General features: G+C 32.9%; 1 protein-coding gene across 1 annotated transcript; it reads right to left on the minus strand.

Moving 5' to 3' along the window:
- Positions 1–6,089: 6,089 nt before the first annotated feature.
- LOC127788454 (IQ domain-containing protein IQM3-like) lies at positions 6,090–9,126 on the minus strand. Its single transcript, XM_052316726.1, has 8 exons — positions 8,821–9,126; positions 8,578–8,692; positions 8,135–8,200; positions 7,882–7,970; positions 7,139–7,226; positions 6,860–7,009; positions 6,588–6,680; positions 6,090–6,398 (listed from the first exon to the last, which is right to left on the minus strand). Exons 1-8 carry the CDS (start codon positions 9,072–9,074, stop codon positions 6,216–6,218), a joined length of 1,038 nt encoding a protein of 345 aa, XP_052172686.1. The 5' UTR covers positions 9,075–9,126; the 3' UTR covers positions 6,090–6,215.
- Positions 9,127–21,617: the final 12,491 nt, after the last annotated feature.

Consider the following 21,617-nt stretch of genomic DNA (forward strand, 5'->3'; position numbering starts at 1 on the left):
ATAATTAAATTTTAAATATTGGCCCTCTTAATAATTTTTGTATAACATATATGTGTTATTTGAGAAAAATAAAATCTTAAAAATTAGAGTTTATGAAACTAGAATCCATTTAAATAGGGGTTCAAATCAAATTCATTTGTTCTAAATGATGTTCTACCCTTGGGTTTAGTTTTGATAATAAAAAATAATATCGTGTTTTATCCCCAAGTCATGAGTCAAGTTTATGATTTTTAACAAAAATTAATTTTAAATACTTTGTTAAAATGAAAACCAAATGATTTATATTCTTATACATGGAGATGTGAATAAACATGTATTATGATAAAATCTCCTAAAATGTTTTTCGAATTAGCTTTGAAGTCGTTGGTCAACATAGAGCTAAAATTGTTCTAAGGCAAAAGACCAACTAGAAATTCAAATGAAAGGTTTTCAATATAAGTTTTTCATATTTTGAAACATGCATGAAAGGTTTTGGCTTGAAACTTAATCGTATGAAAAATCCTTTAGTTCATGCATCATGTCTTGAAACTCATTTTGATATCGTTTCAATATTTTTCTAACTCTGGAAAACTAGCACCTTATAAGGAGACATATATGAAAATATTTTTTTTTAAGAAAACTAACTCCCGGTAATTCAATAACTAATATTCATTAGTGATAAAATGATTTTTAACGAATTTTTCAAGAAATGAAAAGTGTATATCTTGGAGGTGGTAAAATCGCAAAATCCTAAGTTCCAACTAAAATCCAAATTCTACTTTTTTATTCTTATGGATTTTGATTTTTTAGATATTTTTATTGAATCCAAATGGGGGTACTTTCTTATTTACATTTATATATTAAAGTAAATGGAAGGTAAAATATAAATTAAACAAAATGAGGACATGTTGTTTAGTGCTGTCGACTAAACAACATTAAAGATGTGGTAATGTTTTGTATTAATCAAGTGTGCTTCTACATGTTATCTGTTAAGTTTCCAGATTTTTCAAGAAGATAGTCGACTATGTTGTTTAGTGATGTCGACTATGCATAAGGATAGTCGACTATGCTTGTTTAATCTGTCGACTATATTTCATTCTGTCGACTATTGTGTAAGGATAGTCGACTATGCTATTTCATCTGTCGACTATGTTTGTTCATGAATTTCAAAATTTTCTTTATAATTTTTGATCTATCGACTATGTAAAAGGATCTGTCGACTATGAGATTTTTTGTGTTATAAGATAGTCGACTATGCTTTTCTGTCTGTCGACTATGGCTAGTTTTATTTGATAAAATAGTCGACTAACCTATTTTCTCTGTCGACTATGTGTTTCGCAGAAAGCTTCCAACGACTATTTTTTCAAATTCCAACGGCTCCAAACAGCTATATTTCTCTTCAACTTTGTGGGACACTTATATATACATGTCATGGATGATCAAGAGAAGGCTAATGGATGAGAATGAATTAATTTGAGCTTACTGTTACTCTCGTTTCTATTTACAGTGATTGTGCTTCAATTTTTTTCTCTCTTCAAGGCTTTGATTTTAACTTGTATTAATTCATTCAAGCCTTGTTTTTATTGTGAGATAACTTGTAATTAAGAGTGCCAACTCTTAGCATCTTGTTTACATTTGTATCACTCTTATTTTTCTAGCTTTGTGCTAGAAGACTTGCTCGTTAAAGCAAGTGGCTGTAATTCCTAGCTAGGTGCTAGAGGGCTTGCTTGTATAAGCAAGAGGTTGTAATTCCTAGTCTTGGACTAGAGAACCTACTTGGTTTAAGTAGGGGTTTTAGTGGATGGTTTAAAAAATCCTTAGTGAGGAGCTAAGGTAGTGGATTAGGCTTGGTTAAGCCGAACCACTATAAATCCTTGTGTTTTCTTATGCTTGTGTTCTTTGATATATTTATCTTTCCAAGCATTTCTTTATTTCTCACTCGGTTCTCATATTTATCTTTGTTCATTTGTCATTTTTATGGTTTACATTTTAAAACTCTAAAACCTCAATCTGTATCAAAAAGTTTTTATTTTAAGTTCTATCAATTAAAATTTTAAAATAACCAATTCACCCCTCCTCTTGGTGTGTGCCATAGCACCTACCCATTCTAACACTAAATCTGTTCAATTCGATTTTTAATAGATTTGATTTTGAACAAATTGGATGGACCATATGAATTCCAAATTCACCTGGTGCCTCACTCATCTCCCTCTTGTTCTCTCTAGTCTAGCTATCTCCATCTATCATCTCATTTTTCATTAAATTCTCTCAATAACAGATTCATTTATTGACTGATGAAAGAAACAACATTGTTAATGTGCATCACTGGTCGCCATTTGGTTCTCTCTCTCTCTATCTTTCTCTCACCCCAACAATTAAATTGTTGGGGGGTCAAATCTAAAATTACCATGACAGATTGTTGGAGTTTCAAATTTGAGATCTGAATCTCGTTGAAACCTCAATGATGGACCATCGAGGTTTCAAATCAGAATTCCACCTCATGATCACCACCAGTGGTGGCCGATAATGGGCATCTTCTTCCATTGCTAGCCACCACCAATTTTTTTTTTTTTTTGAGAATATTATTTTAATAACATGATTTGTGAATTTTTGTTTCATTTTTAGATAGTGAAACGAAAGGCAACAACGACTTCTTGTTTTCTTCAAGAGAAAAAATCCCACAAGTCCAAATATATGTATATCATTGCCTAAGTCCAACGCCAATAGTGGAAATCTTGAAAATCATCCCAATAAATCTTCAAAAATTGAGACCAAAGAAGTTGATATTAGTTTTTTGGAGAATGACCAAAGATTATGGTCAAGAAATTTAGGAGTATCCAATTGAATAACAAGATGAAATTTGACAAGCTTGTATCCAAATTGGTCCATATCAATTAATGTAACCTTTCAAAGTATCTAAAATGGGGATCACAAAAGTATGATCCTCTTAACTTCCTATATTCTTGGTTTTTATTATATCCACAAAACAAATGCAACTTTTTGCTTGTCATGCTATTTATTTGGTAAACCAATTGGACACTATGGAAAAACTACTTGTACAGTTGAAGGATTTCAAAGATGAAAAAGGGTGAGGGAAGTGAAAAATTGTACTTTCTTAAATCATGAGGTAAAAGATGTAAACTTCATTAGTAAAATTTCTGAAAATAAATGTGAGAATCTTATGAATCAATCTCAACATTTACCAAGAGTGCTTCAAAAGTTGACAACTGCTTGCAGCCTAAGGCATCTATTGATATAACTAAGTGGCTTGCATTTCAAGAATATGCTTTTAGAGGTCATAATGAAACAGAGGATTAAAGAATCATGGGAATCTTCATGAGATGTTAAATACTTTGGCATTATATAGTGACAAGGTTCTAGAAGTTATATTAGAAGATACTCATCGAAAAGCTACTTTTACATGGGTGCAAATTCGAAAGGAAATTTCATATGTTTATTCAATGAGAGTAAAAGACAATTCGTGAAAAAATTGGTAATACAAAATTTTGTATAATTGTTGATGAAGCTCGAGATGAGTGCAAAAAGAAACAAATAGCTATTGTCTTAAGATTTGCGGATAAAGATTGGTTTGTTACATTTTTTTTTTTTTGAATTTGTTTATATTTGAGATACTTTGACATCAACACTAAAAGAAGAAAGAAAATTTTCAATCATTTCTACTCATTAGTTAGACGTTCAAACTATCCAAGTGCAAGGCTATGATGGTGCAAGTTGTTAGTATTGTGTGTCCTGATACTAGATTTGGATGATATCTAATGGAGTTGTTTTAATACATTAATTGTATTTTTGTATAAATCTAATAAAAGACAGAGTTTTCTTCATTCATAATTTCTCCAATTAATTATATGAATGGGTTCTTAGATCTTTTGTGTGAAAATCTTATTTTCAAAGTATTGAGATTATGTGATAGCTAGGATTCGCTGGTAATAGAATTTCTTAAACTATTCCTAATCGTTAAATTTTTTAGATGAAGACTCCAATTAATCAAGTATGGACTAGCACAGGAATTACTACCTCATTTGGTATAGGGATATCGATGGAAGGATAGTGTGTCACACACCATATAATATGAGATGTTATTAGTAAACTTCTGGGTGATCATTGATGAACGATCAATCGAATGTGACGTCGATAACTGATCACATGGCCTAGTAGATAATGGTCGAGTCATTAAGTTGTGATGGTATATTAATCTTTAGACTTGAACTAATATAGTTGTTTTGTGTATTGGTGTGCGAGATTGCTAATAAGCTGAGCTATTCAATTGAGAGGTAAGAACATTCATCTATGTGCACATCCTATGTGATCTATTATTGGTATATGGAGACAAGTGTTAGGAATATGATATGTCGCCCTCGTCGATAATTGATGAGGTGAACATCCTATGTGCCTATTATTGATGTGACATGACAGTCCCTGTGTATAGAAGATTGAAAGTTAGGAAATGTGTTTCCTGATGTGTCATCTGGTCACATTAATGAAGTCTGACACATGGTTACTAAGTTTGTGAGTTTATCACTTCATGACTCTCGCTCAGTCGGGACATTAAGTGAAGAAAGGATTATAATACACGATAATCACTAACTGTAATAGGTTCACTTGAAGTAAGACTTTACTGCCACTTATATTGTCTTAAATCGCTACTAGGCACTAGCTATTCAAGAACTCTCAGAATGTCATTGAGATTTGGAGAAGTTTTGGTGATGAGTCAAGAGGTTGACTGATACCGAAAAGGGTTTCAGTGTTATCTGATTGCTAGCGAATAGTGAATCTAGAAAGTCATACACAATATAGTGTTGCTTTTGATATCGACATCTTATGCCCAATATATCTTTGTAAATGGTTGGTCAAAAGTTGATTATTGGCCCCTCTTGTCAATAGTGCATAGCGTATAGTAATAATGTATAGTGCATAGTAATGATACATAGTACATAGTATGAAATCAATTATTTATTGCATGGTAACGAGCGACATTGCTAGTACATACTATGCACTAGCGGCATTGCTAGTGCATAGTACACAGTAATAGTGTACAGTGAAATTGCATAGTAATCTCTTCAATTAGTGAGAGAATAATTGAGGTGGGGGGCGGATTTGAAGAAGTAATCAAATGGGGAGAAGAAGAAAGGGGAGGGAGGGAAGAAGTAATTTATCTTTTCTCTGTCTCTCTCTTCTCTCTCTTCCCCTAACACGTTCTTTTCTTCTTTTTCTTCTTTTTTTTTTTTATTTTCTTTGAAAAATCATAAAAATTATACATGTAATTGTTATACGTATAATTTTAAGACATGAGCAGCACTGATGATACGCAGATTCTTTGTGTCTAGTACAGGAAGAGGTGACCAAAATGGTATATTACTGCATATTAGATATGGATAGAGTTGGACCACCATAACATGAGGTGGATATGGTCTTAGTACAGAAATAATTTTTGTATTTCAACCTTACATCGGACAGCAGGTATACATTTATTTATATATTTAATTATTGAATATGTGTATTGCTTAAATACTCAAATTTAATATGATATATATTATATTTTGTTATGTGTATCTAATACATAATAAAAAAATAATTTTTACTTGTGTCGTTGTACTAGCGATTCTCTTTTGAGGGGTGAATGGAATGATTTAGAGGTTTTGATTTCTAAAGATTGTCCTTTTTGCTTCTTATGTTTATTTGCTTGGCTCGTCGCTCGCAATTGACAATATTAGTCACTGCATGTAAAGGAGTTATTCACATCTACCATATTTTTTTTTTTTAACAAAATTAACTTCTATTGTCACTATATACTGTTGGTGTTTTATTAAGCTAGCGGGATGATGAATTAATTGTTGCACAAAGCTGCTGAAATATTGCTATCTAGTTGATTGTCATTGATCAATCAATTGGAGATACTCATGGAGTTGTCACTTGAAGTCTATTTTTTAGTTTGATAAAATTGTCTAGTGCAACATGTGCAATTCTACTTAATATCATTGATGAAGGAACAAACTCGTGATCATGCACAAAACGATATATTCACTTGTTTATAGCTTGATTACATGCATATATAGTTACACTTTCGTGAATCTTCTCTCCATCATAAAAGGTATGTTATTAAGTTAGTGATATTCAAAAATTTTATTTGTACTTAATTATAACTTTTGTTATTTCTGATAACATTATTTTGTTAGCACCTAATTACGTACGGTTGATTTTACACTCTTTTTTTTTTTTTAATACTTTTTGGTATTATTCAAAATTATTGGCACCCCTATAAATGTTGATTGATCTGGTTCTGCCTCTGGCTCCTGTACTTCAACATCGTCAAGGTTAAATCCATTTTCCTTGAGAAATGACAAAAAGATGGTGAAGTTGTCATAAGTTGGGCGGTAATGCCCGCTGTGTGGCGATATGGACTGAAAGATCGAACAAAACACAATTAGGCAATTGAAGGATCAGATGCTACAGAAGCGATATATATGAATTAATCCATTAGGATCAAGTGATAAATTAAATTAAGGGTCTGGAAAACACAAAGGTTAGCTTCATGAACAGTACTATTAATTACATGGAAAAACAATAATTAATATCCCTTCATTAATTACCTTAAGCTTTCCATGATCTGCATCAATCCTTCCAGCAGCTAAAGTGGCCCCTCCGGCAAGGAAGCTTGAGTGATGAAATTTTCCTTTCTTTTTCTGATGATGGTAAACAACATATTAATTAGTTCTCATTCAGGATTTATGAAAATTAACATGGTATGCAAAGAGTGTGTGTGTGTGTGTGTATATATATATATATATATATATATATATGCATGTAAGTCTGTTGAAAAATATTAGTCGCAAGGATATGGCTTTAATAAGAACTAATTAACCTGACCAACATAGAGCTCCTTGGAGGTGCTCATAACAAATATCCATTTTGCGTCGTTCATTAATCCTTCATTTGTGTGAAGAAATTTCTCGCTTCGTCTGTGCACTACTTTACCCTCCCTGACGATGTATTCATAAGCTTCTCTCTCTAGCTGATTTTTCACACAAATTAATTATAGAAAAGAAGAGCAAACATTAATTAGGATCAAGTGAGTACCAAAAAGAAACAGAATTAGGTTGCAGCACAACGAAAAATATAATTAATGGAGAGCATATAATACAGGTCCAAGATATTTGATGCAGAGCTGTCGGAGCTTTGATCTTGGACATTCTTTTAGATCAACTCCTTTGCCATCGCCAACATCCAACCTGCGGTAAGTAGAATTAAGAAGGTTCCAACATCTAATTATTAACTTATTTAATTAACTGCAAATTCCACAAACATCCCATACAAAAAATTTCATTCTGAAGTAGAGAAATATGAATCTGTTCTTCAAAACCTGCAACTTCTTTCTAAAACATAGGTCTGGAAAGATTTATGCTGCAAATTCATCATAAATTGGACAAAAAAAAAGTTACTCTCTCTCTCTCTCTCAATCTCAATTTCGAGAGCCATTTTGAGGTAGTAGCTTCTTATTCTCTGCAATCTTAAGGTCAAAGCCTAAAGATTTAGGTTCGCAGAACTGGAAAATCCAGAGGGAGCTTTAGCACCACTAGAAAAATGTCAACTGTACTTTGTGATATGAGTGGTCCATTCATTCTCATTAATACATTCTTCCTAATTGATGTTTGCTTGCTAAGTTCAATGCCTAGAGCTTTAGGAAAACCTGTAAGAAACGTGCATAATTAAGCGTGGCCAGGGAAATTAATTAAAACCAGTAGTCCTCCATTGATCGATGGTTTTACCTACTATTTCTTTCTTGATAAAGATTGGGAACTTCTCCTCCAAATTAAGGAGATGCCACAAAATATTAATCAATTAATTAATAGGGAAAATGATTAAGTCAGTCTCTTAATTACTTACCAGTAGAAGAAGGGCTGATCAGCTCCGCTTTTAGACCACTCCTCGTAGTACATACGCAAGTAATGGCCATACCGATGCCTTGGATCAATCTGAAGAAATTAAGTTCATCGCACACAGGGAACCCAATTTAATTACAAAAAGGCACGTTAGATATATATATATATATATATAGCAAGAATAATGATACCACCAAGCAATAATTAGTGGAATCAGTTTGAGATTTGGAGAAGGAGAATATATTGTAAGAAATTACAGCTTCAATCCAGTATTGGAAAGCCAGAATTTGTGCTCTTTCTTCCTTGGACAAACCCTTGCCAACCTGCGCTCCAAACTGATACAAATTACATATTGTTCCAATATATATCACTGTTTTAGGTTGTATGGCCATACCTTATAGGCCAGTCTTACAATAATAACTATTTAATGAAATATAATTAATTACACTCTTTATTTTTATTTACAATCATTTCATAAAATTCTTCTATATGACGATGATGGTATTAGAATTTTCTCTCGATAGAAAATTACATGATCGGGTGAACGTAAAGCATTTGGCCTTATAGAAGTTAAATTAACATTACAATTGTATAACAAGGCAAACCTTAATTTAAGTAGAATTGAAGTGTAGTAGGTGGTGCAGCCATTATTTCTTCTTACCCATCAAAGTAAAAAATAATAATGGAGAAGAAAAGAGACCTTGGAAGCATGCCAGCTGGTTCGTTTCCATTTGGAAGCCGCGTTCTCCGGCCTAGAGGAGCAGAAGAAGGAGATTGTACTGCGATGCAACCGAGCAAACTCGATCGCTTGCCGCCTTCACAAACACACCAATTCAATATTATCAATTAATGATCACCAATACTGTACGTAATTATTATACTTCCATTCATGGGTAAAAGTTAAAAGGGAAAATTAATTATGTTCTGAAGATCAAGGACGTACCAGTATTCTTCCTTGGCTCTCACTTTGAAGTCCGCTAACGTACGCCTGGCGCGATGTCTCCGATAAAACTTCTGCACCGTCGTCGCCGCAGCAAACCTCCATCCACCTTCCACCGGAGCATCAGTTCCTGTCTCCTGGGAGCTATAGCCTTTGCTGGACGGAGCACCAGTGACTGTGTTGGAGGAGGAAAAGAGTTGTGGTGGTTTAGAGGTGAACGTACAGGATTTCGAAATCATCGGAGCCTCCACGTGCATGGCTTCAAATCACCGAAACCAAACCCTAGAAAATGCGTCTATGTGGAAGAAGAAGAAGTGACCAAACTGATGAGGGATGTCGCCACTTTCTGATGCTTATGCGCATATATATATATATATATACACACCCCGTCGTAGACTTGCTATTGAGGTGGTCTGCGCTGACCAGACCAATAATAATAATGAATATATTAATATAATAATAATTTCAATTAAATTATTATGCTAAATAATTTTTTCAAATAATTTTCCATTCTTATAAAGGGGAAGGGTTTTGGTACGTGACAAAAGTGAAGTTGAAAATAAATAATATTAAAGGAATATAAATTTACTAGTCTAGTCACTTGGGATTGGAAAAGTCTACACTGCCCGAATATATCATATCGAGGGATTACCGAAGCCATGTGGTCTGACAAATTTACCCCTCATCCCTAAACAATATTACAAATCTGCCAAGTGAAGGAGTTGAACGAGTTCTTCCTCTTCCTCTTCCTCTTCCTCCCGCTGTCCACCGCCTCTCTCTCTCTTTCACTCTCTCTTTCTCCAGTCCGGCGTGCGAGAAAGCCCAAGCCGCCGTTGTTGAAGAGAAAGGCGTCATCTTCACAAATCCTACTTGTCCTGGACAGCGAATTTGATTCACTGTTTACTCCTCTTCTCACTGATCTTGCTGCAGAGATGAAGAAAGCCGCCAAATAATGTTGCCGTTTATATTATATCAACCAGATCATAGATCAGTAGTTAGATTAAGGGGGTAGAGTTTCCATTAGTTCCATCGATCTCTTAATTTGTATAATGTCCAGAGTTCATTTTTCAAGGTGTTCAATGGGGTTACGCTCGTAACCCAGATCTGATTCCGTAAGCTAAAGCTCCTAGTTAAATATCATTTGTTTACACATCGATCGCTGTTAGTATTCGGGAGTTTCACCTCTATCTAATTAATCCAGTTAGACTGTGTCTTTTTGTCTGGTACAGGAGCTAGAAAATCGCTCTCTCTCTCTCTCTCTCTCTGATGGGTTAATGGGCAATGGGATCGTACGTATCGACTTAATTTCCTAAGAGATCCAAACATGCTTCATTGGATTCACCAGAAGGGTGAAGAAGAAAACCATGATGTATATTCTCTGCGGGGCATAAATTTATCAAATAAAAGAAACAGATCCAGTGTAGCCACAGTTTGTGTTATATTGTTTCCCTGTATTTTGCAACTGTACTGTGTGTTTTCACGTAGAAGAAGCTTTTCTTCTGATCTTCAGACGTTTGAAATAAAGAGGCGTCGGCGAGGAAGGAGAAACAAAGAGGGGTCGGCGAGGAAGGAGGAAGAGTCTGTTTGTTGCAGCTTAAAAGTTGTAATTTTTAGTTTTTAGTTTTAAAAAAGTTGGGATGTAATGTTTGTTTTAACTTATAGAATTTTAACTTATAGTTTTTACTAGCTTTTAGAAGGGATAAAAACTGATTTTTTTAAAATTGGGGTACCTCAGTTTTTACAACTTCTGTTTAAATAATTACATTTTTATGATAATTTTGTCCTTATTTTTAACAAAGAATTACCCTCTTGTCTACGCAATCATGGATTTTTCTTCTCCATCGCAATCTCTATTTTTAGATCTCTTTCTCTCTTTCGTCATCTTCCTCTCTCTCTATACTTTAATTAATTTTTTTATAACACTTGAAACTTATACATATACACTAATTAATTTTTAAATTATCATTCTATAACTACTAAGGGTATTATGGACAATTATACAAAAATAAGTTATTTTACAGCTTATGGTATCAAACACCACAATTATTTAACTACAAGTTCTAAGAAGGTGCAGCAAACATGTTCACAACTTATTCTAAGTTTTAGAAGCTATAATCTAAGAAGTTAGAAGTTATAATTTCTTTAATTAAGCTGCAACAAACGAGGCCGAAGAGAAGAGAGGCGCGACTTTTGATAAACCCTCCCAATTGCTCTTAAGATGGCGATATTTTGATAGTCAAAATATCGCGAAATATTGCATTCGGTAATCTCTCGGTATGAGATATTCGGGCGGTGTAGAATGTCTCCTTGGAATTATTGTCCTTGCACGTCTTCCCATTTTCGTATATTTGATTTTAAAGAGAAAGATAAATTGCGGGATGTGTCTTGGGAGATCAAGGTTCAAACTCACGACTCACTAAAATGACCCACTAAAATGATACCAACATGTCGCAATTCGTCATTTTTCACTTGAACTATGCCCCAAAGCCACTAGTCTAGTCACTTATATGATTTTATAGTGACAAAAGATTATAATTCGTCCTAATTATTCTTCTTATAAGAGATAATATATTTACTAAAAATAAACTATGTTTGTGAAATATCAGTACCGTGTGTCTACATATGTTTGGTGCAGGGATGTTGCATTGCATGTCCAAATTTAATGGGGAAATAAGGTGTAATTAATTAGAGCAATTTTGGCCCTTCAATTGGTGGAGAGAGAGAGAGAGAGGAGCCATTATTGGAAGAGTCCCAATGAACTGTCTAACCTTTGTCCTAATAAGTTGTTTCACTAAATGTTGTCCAGGTGTTATATGATCGACAATTTGGCAGAATAAATACATGAACAATACGCAACCATGGATTCTAAGTGATCGATCATCGCCTCCACCAAAATGAATTCATGATTCTCGTTGTCCACCCACATGAATATGGACCTGTGTTGAGATTGAGTATAGGAACAAATTAAGTTGAGTTTTACTGCTCGGGGGGTGTGATACCTAAGAAATCCAAGGCGATAATGATAAAATTTGATAAATATAAAATTATCATAAGTTTCTATTTGAGATTGATAGATTTAAAGGTCCAAACCTACTTATAAGAAGCCTGATAAAAAGATAGTTAAGTAAGTTTATTTTATTTTTTGAGGAAAATGGGTCTGACTAAGTTGCTTAAACAAAAATCAAATCTGACCCATTTTGGTCTAAGTCCATAGCTACCCCATCTAAAGTCCATTATTCTTCTTATCTTTATCTAGTCTATTAGTCCATTACTCATCTTATTTGATCCATTCTATTTGAAGATATTAAAGACCTGGTCGTCCAAGCCATTCAAATCCATGTTTGTTCTTCCCTTTTTCTTCACCCTCATCTCATCTCTTCCGGATACCTAGGGAGCTTATCCTCATCTTGGTGAAATGTTATCTGGTTCTTAAATGATTATCTACATATATTGTGTTTATGGGAATGGCTTTTGAAGTGGCAAGAAAAGAGAGAGAGAGAGTGATAAAAATAGTCAAATAAGAGAAAATGAGTGGTCGTTAGTATTCTCCTATCTGGGGTGTTTTTCGATCTTGTGTGCGTGTCATTCTTGGGTTGGGGTTTTTTCTTTCGATTGAGAAAATTTGGGTTCAATCTAAGGTTGTTTTTTTGAGTTTTCTTTGGAACCAATTCTTGACTTTACCTTAGTCGGTCTTGGACCGATCGATCTGAGCCTTGAAGCCTCACCTTCATTTCCTCTATCACCGGTGATGAATCACTGGTGATTCATCGAAGCACAACAGGGAGTTTTATTTTGATTTTTCTATTTTTCGTTTTGGTTTTAACTCATTGTTTTGTGTATTTTTTTTTTATTTAATTCATGAGTTTGTGAATTTTGTGAAGTATTTTCTCAACGCTGCTAAATATATGAAGTTGTGAGGTTGACAGTGAATTAATTGCCGAGTGAAATGTTATGTTGTGTGTTTGCTCATAACTAATTTTATATTTATGTATATATATTTTCACATTCTTTTTAATTATTTAATTAATATTATAATTCAACTCAATTTGATAAATTTACCAACTATTTTTTTATAATTCAACTCGTCTCAACTCAATTTCAAAAATAATACATAATTATTGCTGTAAAACCTTTTACTGTTAAAATAATTTTAATGGTACACATATATAGATAATAATTAAAATCTCTATATTTGATGTGCAAATATACAAAATACATTATGGTCAAAATGATTTAAATATGTAAAAAGAAAACTAGCAAATACGTCTACAAATACAAATACAAATACAAATGGATGGAATAAAATAAATTTATAACTAATAAAAAGAGAGTACGCAAGTTTAGATATGGAAGAATCATCACAAAATCTCCATTAATATCACCTTTGTAAAGACAGTACCCTTATATGCATGCTAATTAGTTTCTTTAGTATTTAAATACCCTTAAAGTTAAAAGGTACTTGTTGAAGTATATTTAATATATATTTTACTTTTAAAGCTAATTTAGGCAAAAAGTAACAAATTTAAGCAAAGACTCTGGAATGCCCTTTTTTGGGGAAGGGATTATTTTCTGCGCAAGTTCCTTTTCAAATGGTTTCTGTGGAGATTAATTAATTGACCCAATACCAAACGTGTTCTATGGTCAAGTCAATTAGATCCGCGTGATTAATGGCATATATAATTCGAGATTGTTGGGTGGTCAGTGGAAGATTCTTGTATAGATAAGCCTTTCTTTTTTTTTTAAATGCAATAATTATATATTTCTTTTTTGGTTAATGTGCCATCACGAACGCTTTCGTTGTTCGATCCCATGATATTAGCAGGAGATATAAATCAAAGAACTTAGCTTGTAGTTCGATCCCCAACCCTATCGCAAACGTGAGGGCAACAAGCGATTTTCAACTTTCAGGATCGTTCTGACTGCTGAGCTTTCCCCCTTGGCCAAGGCTCGAACACTGAATCTGAGAGTCTAAAAAATAATACCCCAAAGTGTATTTCCTTTGCCAGCAAAACTATGCTCTATGGGCACATTAATTATATTATTTAATCAAGATAAGGGGTACTAAGATAATATTGAAATATTTTTTGAATCAAAATATAGAATAGTCAAAATAAAACTGAGAAATATTTTAAAATTTTTATTAAACTGTTTATTAAATTATTTGGAATACACTAAAGAACATAAACGTTATTTTTTTCTTATCTGTAAGAATCAAAATATATTTATCTTGAAGATGGAGAGATAAATATATATTAAAAAATTAAGATAAGAAATTACATGACTTTTTTTTTAAAATTATCAAATAAATTTAATAAACACGTTAGAAATAATAAAAATTTAAAATCTTTCTATATTTGACATTTTTTATCCATTAAGCTAAGGGAGTCCAATTATGGGTATGAACAGAACCTGCTGGGAGTCCAGTAGGCAATAACCATGCTTGAGAAGGAAACATCGTAGACACACTTCTCTTCTCTTTCTGGGATAGAAAACAAATATAAACGAGAAAATATTTTTCTGTACATTTGTGTACTTATTATCCGGTGCGCATCTAAAAGTGACCAGATTCAATTTCTTAGTGTAAAAACAAAATTTAATAACAATCTAATTTTAAAAAAAATATATAAGTCACCCTAAGATTTGTGATGTGTAGATTAATTTCAAATTCAAATCTTTATCATTAATTACATAAAAATTTTATTACATTAACTTTTTACATTAATATAAATTTTTGAATCCGCCCTTCCTTATTATATACATATGTCAACGTTTTTCTTGAGATCAACTCTTTCTAGAATAAAATAATTTATTTTTTATAAGCAAGTATTTTTATAAAACAAAAACTAAAAGTGTCTATAATTTTATATTAGGGCATATCCCGAGCTTCAAAATAAAAATTAAAAAAAATATAACTCTAATCTACTAATATATATACATTTCTCTATATACAAATGTTAAAATAGAATTCTTGATCATCATATGGTTTCATTTTAAGAATATAATTTTTGATCATCATATGTCTTATTTTCCTAAATATGATAAGATTTTTGACGTAAATACTAACATTTGTGATATCAATACTCGATTACTCACTAAATAAGAGATAATCATTTTTGTATGTAATTTTTTTAATAAAAATCTTTTTTGCAACTGAAATTTATAATTTTTAGTCACCCCAAAAAAAGATAATTTTATCATTGTTACCTCACCCTCGAATAAAAAAAATAAACAAAAGAAAAGTATTGGATCGTTACATCACATGAAAAAAAAAATTACTGGAAAAAAAATAGATTTTTCCTTTATCTAACCAAAAAAAAATATATACATTTTCATTTTTTATCTTAGGCGACATAAACCAAATTAAGAACAAAATTGTACATGATACCTTAGTGCACTACGACCCAAGGATTATTGTGTATTGAGCAGAAGGCATGTTAATTAATTAGTTGCAAAACTTATTGATTTGAGTAGCAAAATCTTATTTATACCTAAATTATATTCGAGCACATTACTTTGCTTCTTTAAGTTGAGTAGACTTCAATAGGATATTTAAGACTACAAAAATGTCACGATATGTTATTCTATATGAATCAATATAATATTTGTCCAATACAAATAAATATAAAAGGGCTAACATCCTCCATTTTCCGGCGAAAACTCTTTAAGACTAGTTAGAGTTTATCAATAATATTGTAAAAATGTATATTCTTATCTTATTAGTAAAATATTATTTTATAAATAACCATTTGAAAATTGTAGATTAAAAAACAAAATAAGTATACAAAGTCGATCCAAACTTATGAAAGTCATGTCTTGTCTTATAGGATCACCAATGCATGCAACAGCTCTTGCTCCAGCATCTTTAAAGCCATTTGGATGATGATGATGTCAACTTCACTTTAATGAAGAGGTTTTTGTCAGCTTTGGAGGAGGGATCTTTTTTCCCTTCTTCGGATTTAATAGTAGATTCTTCAAGGAATTTTAATATTCTATTGAGGGTTTATCTAATAAAATGTTATATTATTTGATACAAATAATATAATATTTATTCAATATAAACAAATTCAGAAGGACCATGGGTTCCAACCCCATGCCACCTAATTCCCTTGCATGTTCGCATGGGACAATATACGCGAGCAATGTTGGAGGTGAGTGTCTGTGTGTGCAGTGGGTTGCCTTGTCCCACGTTAGTGGGTACAAGGCTTCTCATGGGTTTTTATACTTTAATTTGTCCACAATGGGTTGAGCCCCAAGGAATATCTAGATTTTGTGAACGGGCAAACCCTTATGCCCTCTTGCCGACCGTCAGTCTGGTCGATCGAGGCGGGTTGGGTTAGGGCAGTGCGATGCACCCATTATCTTTTTGGGCCTGAGTCAACTTGTTTAATTAATTTTAATTATTTATTTTGGCTAAGTCGATAGGACGCCTATATATAGGTTGTGTTGGCTCATCTCTCTCATAGATATGTGTGGTTTTTTTTCCTCCAGAAGCTTTCTGGCTTTTCTCCCCCCCTCCCAAGCTTCTCCTTCCTTCTCGAGTTTTCCATCACTGAGAGCAAGCTTGTTTCTAAGTTCTATTAGTTCCAGTCGTATGTGGTTGCCTTTTACCGAAGAGGTTGTTTCATTTTGCTGAGATAGTCATCGAAGTCTATTTGTCGCTGATGCAGGGCACTAACTGTCTTCAAGACAACACTCAGCACGACTCGACCTACTTATGTCCCTCTTCTATCTCCTTGACATCTTAGTTACGGTGGTTGTTGTTACACTTCTGCTCACCCCATCATCTCTGTTTTGCTATTCTAGTACTATGTGTTATTATTCGTGTTAGAGCTGTTAGAAGGTTATTTGCTAGTATAATTGTGTTAGTTTACTATAATTTATATTTCATATTCTGTATTTGTAAGGCCCGCTTCTGAATACTCGAAAGAAGGTCCTTACATGGATGATATAGAACAAAATTGAACTGAACTCATTTCATTTCTAGCAGCGAAAATTTAATAAGATTTAATTACATTCCCAATATCTCATAACTCTAGGCTCGATGGCCATACAAAATAATATGAGGCTCAAATGCCATAACATAATAAATTTTCACTATTACAAACCTCACCAAATCACTAACTAGGATCTTTAAAACTAGGACGCGTCTCCGTACACCACTATCCCTGGGTTGCAGTCCTATTGGACTCGCCCCCAATAACCGTCTTTCCTTTACCTGGAATGGCAAAGAAGATCAAGTGAGCCACAAGGCTCAGCAAGTTCGAGAAACAAGGAACAATATATATGATTCAAGAACAGGATGACACCAAGAAGAGTAATCAAGGACTCCACAATATATACAAGATTCATAATTCATGAATTATCAATTCAACCCAATATATCATCTCACCATGTATCCTTATGCAAATGTGCATAAAATTTCAATATCATTATTAATTATCACAGGCTCGCAAGCCATCAATCAATACATGCAAGAGTGCATCATTTCATTATCAATATCAATTTCCACGGCTCTCAAGCCATAATTCAATGCATGCAAAAGTGCATAATTTCATTATCAATATCAATTTCCCCGGCTCTCAAGCCATAAATCAATGCATGCAAAAGTGCATAAGTTTCATAGAATCTCACAAATAAATATGGAGCCAACCTGCCGGGCTATGGCCACCTCGTCCCGTGCCAAGTGCTCTAGGGTACCCTTTCTCCCTCCGCGCAAAATAATAGGTGCGCAAAACATATATATATGAAACTTGTACATGTATGCATCATGTATGCATTTGCCAACCACATGTATTTAAATTCCTGATTCTGCAATATTCATGCTGTTAACATCACTTACCCATACCGGGTATTTTCCCCATCATCAGATAAATTCAACATATCTTACTTCATAATGTTTACCACATTCAAGATGTAATTTATGGCACAAAAATGCTTAATGTAATTTACAACACAAGAATACTTCTTTGAGAGATGCTATTTAATATTAAATCTCAATTCACCAGTTGAGGAGTATTATAAATTTAATAACTATTATTCCCATAATATGATTATTGTGATTTCATTTAACTAGTGATAGTATGCATTTACTTGCATTCATGCTCATAGCTCAAATTCATTATTCGACCCCATACAATCAAATGACCACACCACGTGAAATTGCTGACCAAATATAATCCTGAAATTTTTCTAAGTAATGGACCAAATAGAACATTTTTTTTGAAAATGTTTTCATCTTGGAAAACTAACTCCCGGTAATTTGATTACTAACATTTATTGTTGTAAAAATGATTTTTAATGAATTTTTCAAGAAACGAAAACTATGTATTTCGATGGTGGTAAAATTGCAAATTCATGGATTTGTACTAAAACCAAAATTTTAACTTTTTATTTTTATGGATTTTGATTTTTTTGATATTTTTATTGAATCCAAATGGGGGTACTTTCTTATTTACATTTATGTATTAAAGTAAAGGAAAGTAAAATATAAATTAAGGAAAATGCAAACATTTACTTTTGCTGTGAGCTCGCGGCAAAGAGCTGGAACGAGCTCGCAGAAAGAACTGGAACGAGCTTGCTAGAACATCAATGAAGCTAAACGTGTATATATATAACTGGGTTTGTCGAACAGAACAGAACAAGGGCATTCGAATGACTGTTTAAGCATAACATATTGTGGATTAGCTAGGCAGGGCATGCTTTAATAAGCTTTTCAAATCTCTGGGGGTATCAGCTCGTTACGCATATTGAATATAAGTAGTTACAAGTGGGTCTCATATATATAGGCAAACAGTTTATATATATTTTCAGTTGAGGCTTTTGCTGTTTGCTCCAAATACCTTAATGAAATCATTTGAATGGACTGAGCATTTTACATTCAAACACAGCACATATACATATAAGAAGCATTTGGATCAGCGAGCTCATTCAGGGGGTGATACACACAAATATATATATATATATATATACATTGAACACTGCTTCTTTGGATGCAGAACGAACAGAGGTTCTCATCCTCACCTAGCTATATAAAATGCCATTCACGAAGAAAGCTTGGGGTGAAAACAAACCCCATTTTGAGATCGCAAGAAGACCCACAGAGAGATACAAAAGCAAAAGGTTGAACACAATGAGATAAAATGAACACAATGAGCTAAATGAGCTAAAATGGACACAGCAAGCCAACATGTACGCATTAATCATATTGGCAGAAGGAGATATGTGAAGGAACTTGCACTGAAAATCAAAGGGGAGTGCAAGAAGAACTTGCCTGATAACTTTGTTATGCAGAAAAATCCTCCATTCCTGAAGCTGCTATCAACCCAGACGAAAATACCAGCAACCAGGAGGGAAAATGAAAGATAAGGAGAAGAAGTCTTAGATAGGAAAGGAGAGTACGCACAAGAGAAAAGGTCTCCACTGCAGATGAAACATGAAGAGGGCAATGCGCAGTCTGCACCTGCAACTTTGTCCAAATGACCTGATTGCCCTTTACCTTTACAATGGTCAAATGGAAGACCAAGGGCACTATTGACATTTGATGGCTAATTTATTTTATTATGACTTTCTTTCAAAAATTTCAAATCTCATTCCCCAATTAGGCTCAGCCCATACCTTGGGCCATTCCATGGCCCAACTCATTAATCCAAATGAATTATCATAATCCAAGCCAATTCATAATATAATTAAAAATTTTGAACACATCACAATGGCCCAATTTATTTGGACTCTTCCCACATTGATGGATCCCAATTAAATAGGCTACAAAATTCTTATTTCCACTTACTCTTTATTCCAATAAACAAGGGAGAATATTTTCAACCCTCAATTAATTAAAGCAAAAAAATTTTGAACCCAAAATAAAATACCCAAAAACGTTTAGACCCCCTGACGGGTCGTTACAGTATTGGTTGGAACTAGTACTCTTGTATCGAGCGAGTTATTATTATATAATTTACGCATATATACTCTTTGTATCCCTAATAAACAACAGATCACCTTCAAGTTTATTTGCACCCTCTTCTCCATTTAGTTTGCTTTTCTTTAAAGATTCAAGGTTTTTGGGGGTATCTCTAAACAAAAGATTAAAAAAAAAATTGATATGATTAATTGTTTCATCACTCCCAACCACAGGACTTTGAATACTCTCATTGATATCTCTTGATTGGATGAGTTGGTTCTGATTGCAGTATTTGTTAATTAAAATATAAGATGAAAGACATTATATATGAAAAATATTTTAAATATTTATCTTTTATAATATGTTTGTTAAATTGATCTGATTATTTTAAAAATAATTTATGTAATTTCTTATTTGACTTTTTATAGATAAATTTATCTGACTCACCCTCTAGATAAATTTATATGATATTTTATAAATAAGCTTAAATTACATATATGTTATTTAATATATTTTTTAAATTACCATATATTTTCTCAATTTTTAAAATTTAAATGACATTATTCATTTCACCAATGTTTAAAATTTAAATTTCTCTATCTCTATTCTTATTTTATTATCTAATACAAATTTCTTTTGCCAAATTTTAAAATTATTTTATTCAATCTTATATTTTATTATCTATTATAAAAATATGTTTTGATAATTTTTAATTATTTAAGCGGAATTATTGTAATTCCATCAATAATTATTTATACCTTTTAAACTTTTTAGGATCTATTTTTTAACATGGATTTAGAAAATAAACATTATTTTTATTTTTAATTTTAATTTTTTTTTACAATTCACATTAATCATAAAATATTATTTTAATCATAAATTTGTTATTAATGTTAACATACAATTTTGAATGAATTTAGTAATAGGGATATTTTGATAAAAAAAAAACCATTATCTCGATATTTATTATATGTATTTAATAAACACATTAAAAAAAGTATAATTTTTAATAAATTTTAAAAATTTAACAAATAGTCTAATAGAAATTTGTGAATATTTTTTAATTTTATTTTGATAATTTTATATCTTGATTTAAAAATTATTTTAATTTTTTTATCTTATTTATTTTAACACATGCTACCTAAAAAATATTTGTAAATAGAAAAATCATTTCATTGACACAAATAGGCCTGTCTCTAAGAAGCCCCAGCCTGACGCGCTCAACAATCTTTATCAAGGTCGTCCTGGAGTTGGGCTGGTGCATTGTGGCGTTCAAGGGGCTGCCGACCACATATATTACACAGGATGTGCCCACTGCCCGCCACGCCAACTGCCATCTACTGGTCCATCGGATAATGCTACACGTCCAGAATCTCCTACAGAAAATCTTACAGGTAAATTTTATTTTTTTGCATTTCCCCCCCCCCAATACTCTCCCGCCCACTAAATTTTCCCCCCGCTCTCTCTCTCCTCTCTCTCTCTCTCTCTCTCACTTTCTTTTTCTTTTCTTTCTCACTCTCTCTCTCCCTCCGGCCAAGGCTGCCGTTGCCCCCCACCGCCGCTCCCGCTCTGGCCGTCGGCCGCCCCCTAGTCGCCCGACTCCTACTGTCGCCAACCCCACCGCACTCACCTGCCGCCACCGCCGCACCCACCTTGTGTTATCGCTTTCTCTATTTGTGGCATATTTGCAGCAGCTGCTTTACAATTCAATGGTTTGAAACCCATCTCTTCGTCTTCATCCTTAATCATTGTAGTCTTGAAATTTAAGCTACAAATTGAAGTCATTTTTGGAACGGGAACACTTTAAAAATAGATTAATTTCTTATTATTTTACTAAAAAATTGAAAATGATGTCACCAATCCTAAGTTAGAAGTCCACTACCCATCCCATAAATTCAAA

This window comes from Diospyros lotus, chromosome 13, assembly GCF_014633365.1.
Source record: "Diospyros lotus cultivar Yz01 chromosome 13, ASM1463336v1, whole genome shotgun sequence".
Classification (NCBI taxonomy): Eukaryota; Viridiplantae; Streptophyta; class Magnoliopsida; order Ericales; family Ebenaceae; genus Diospyros; species Diospyros lotus.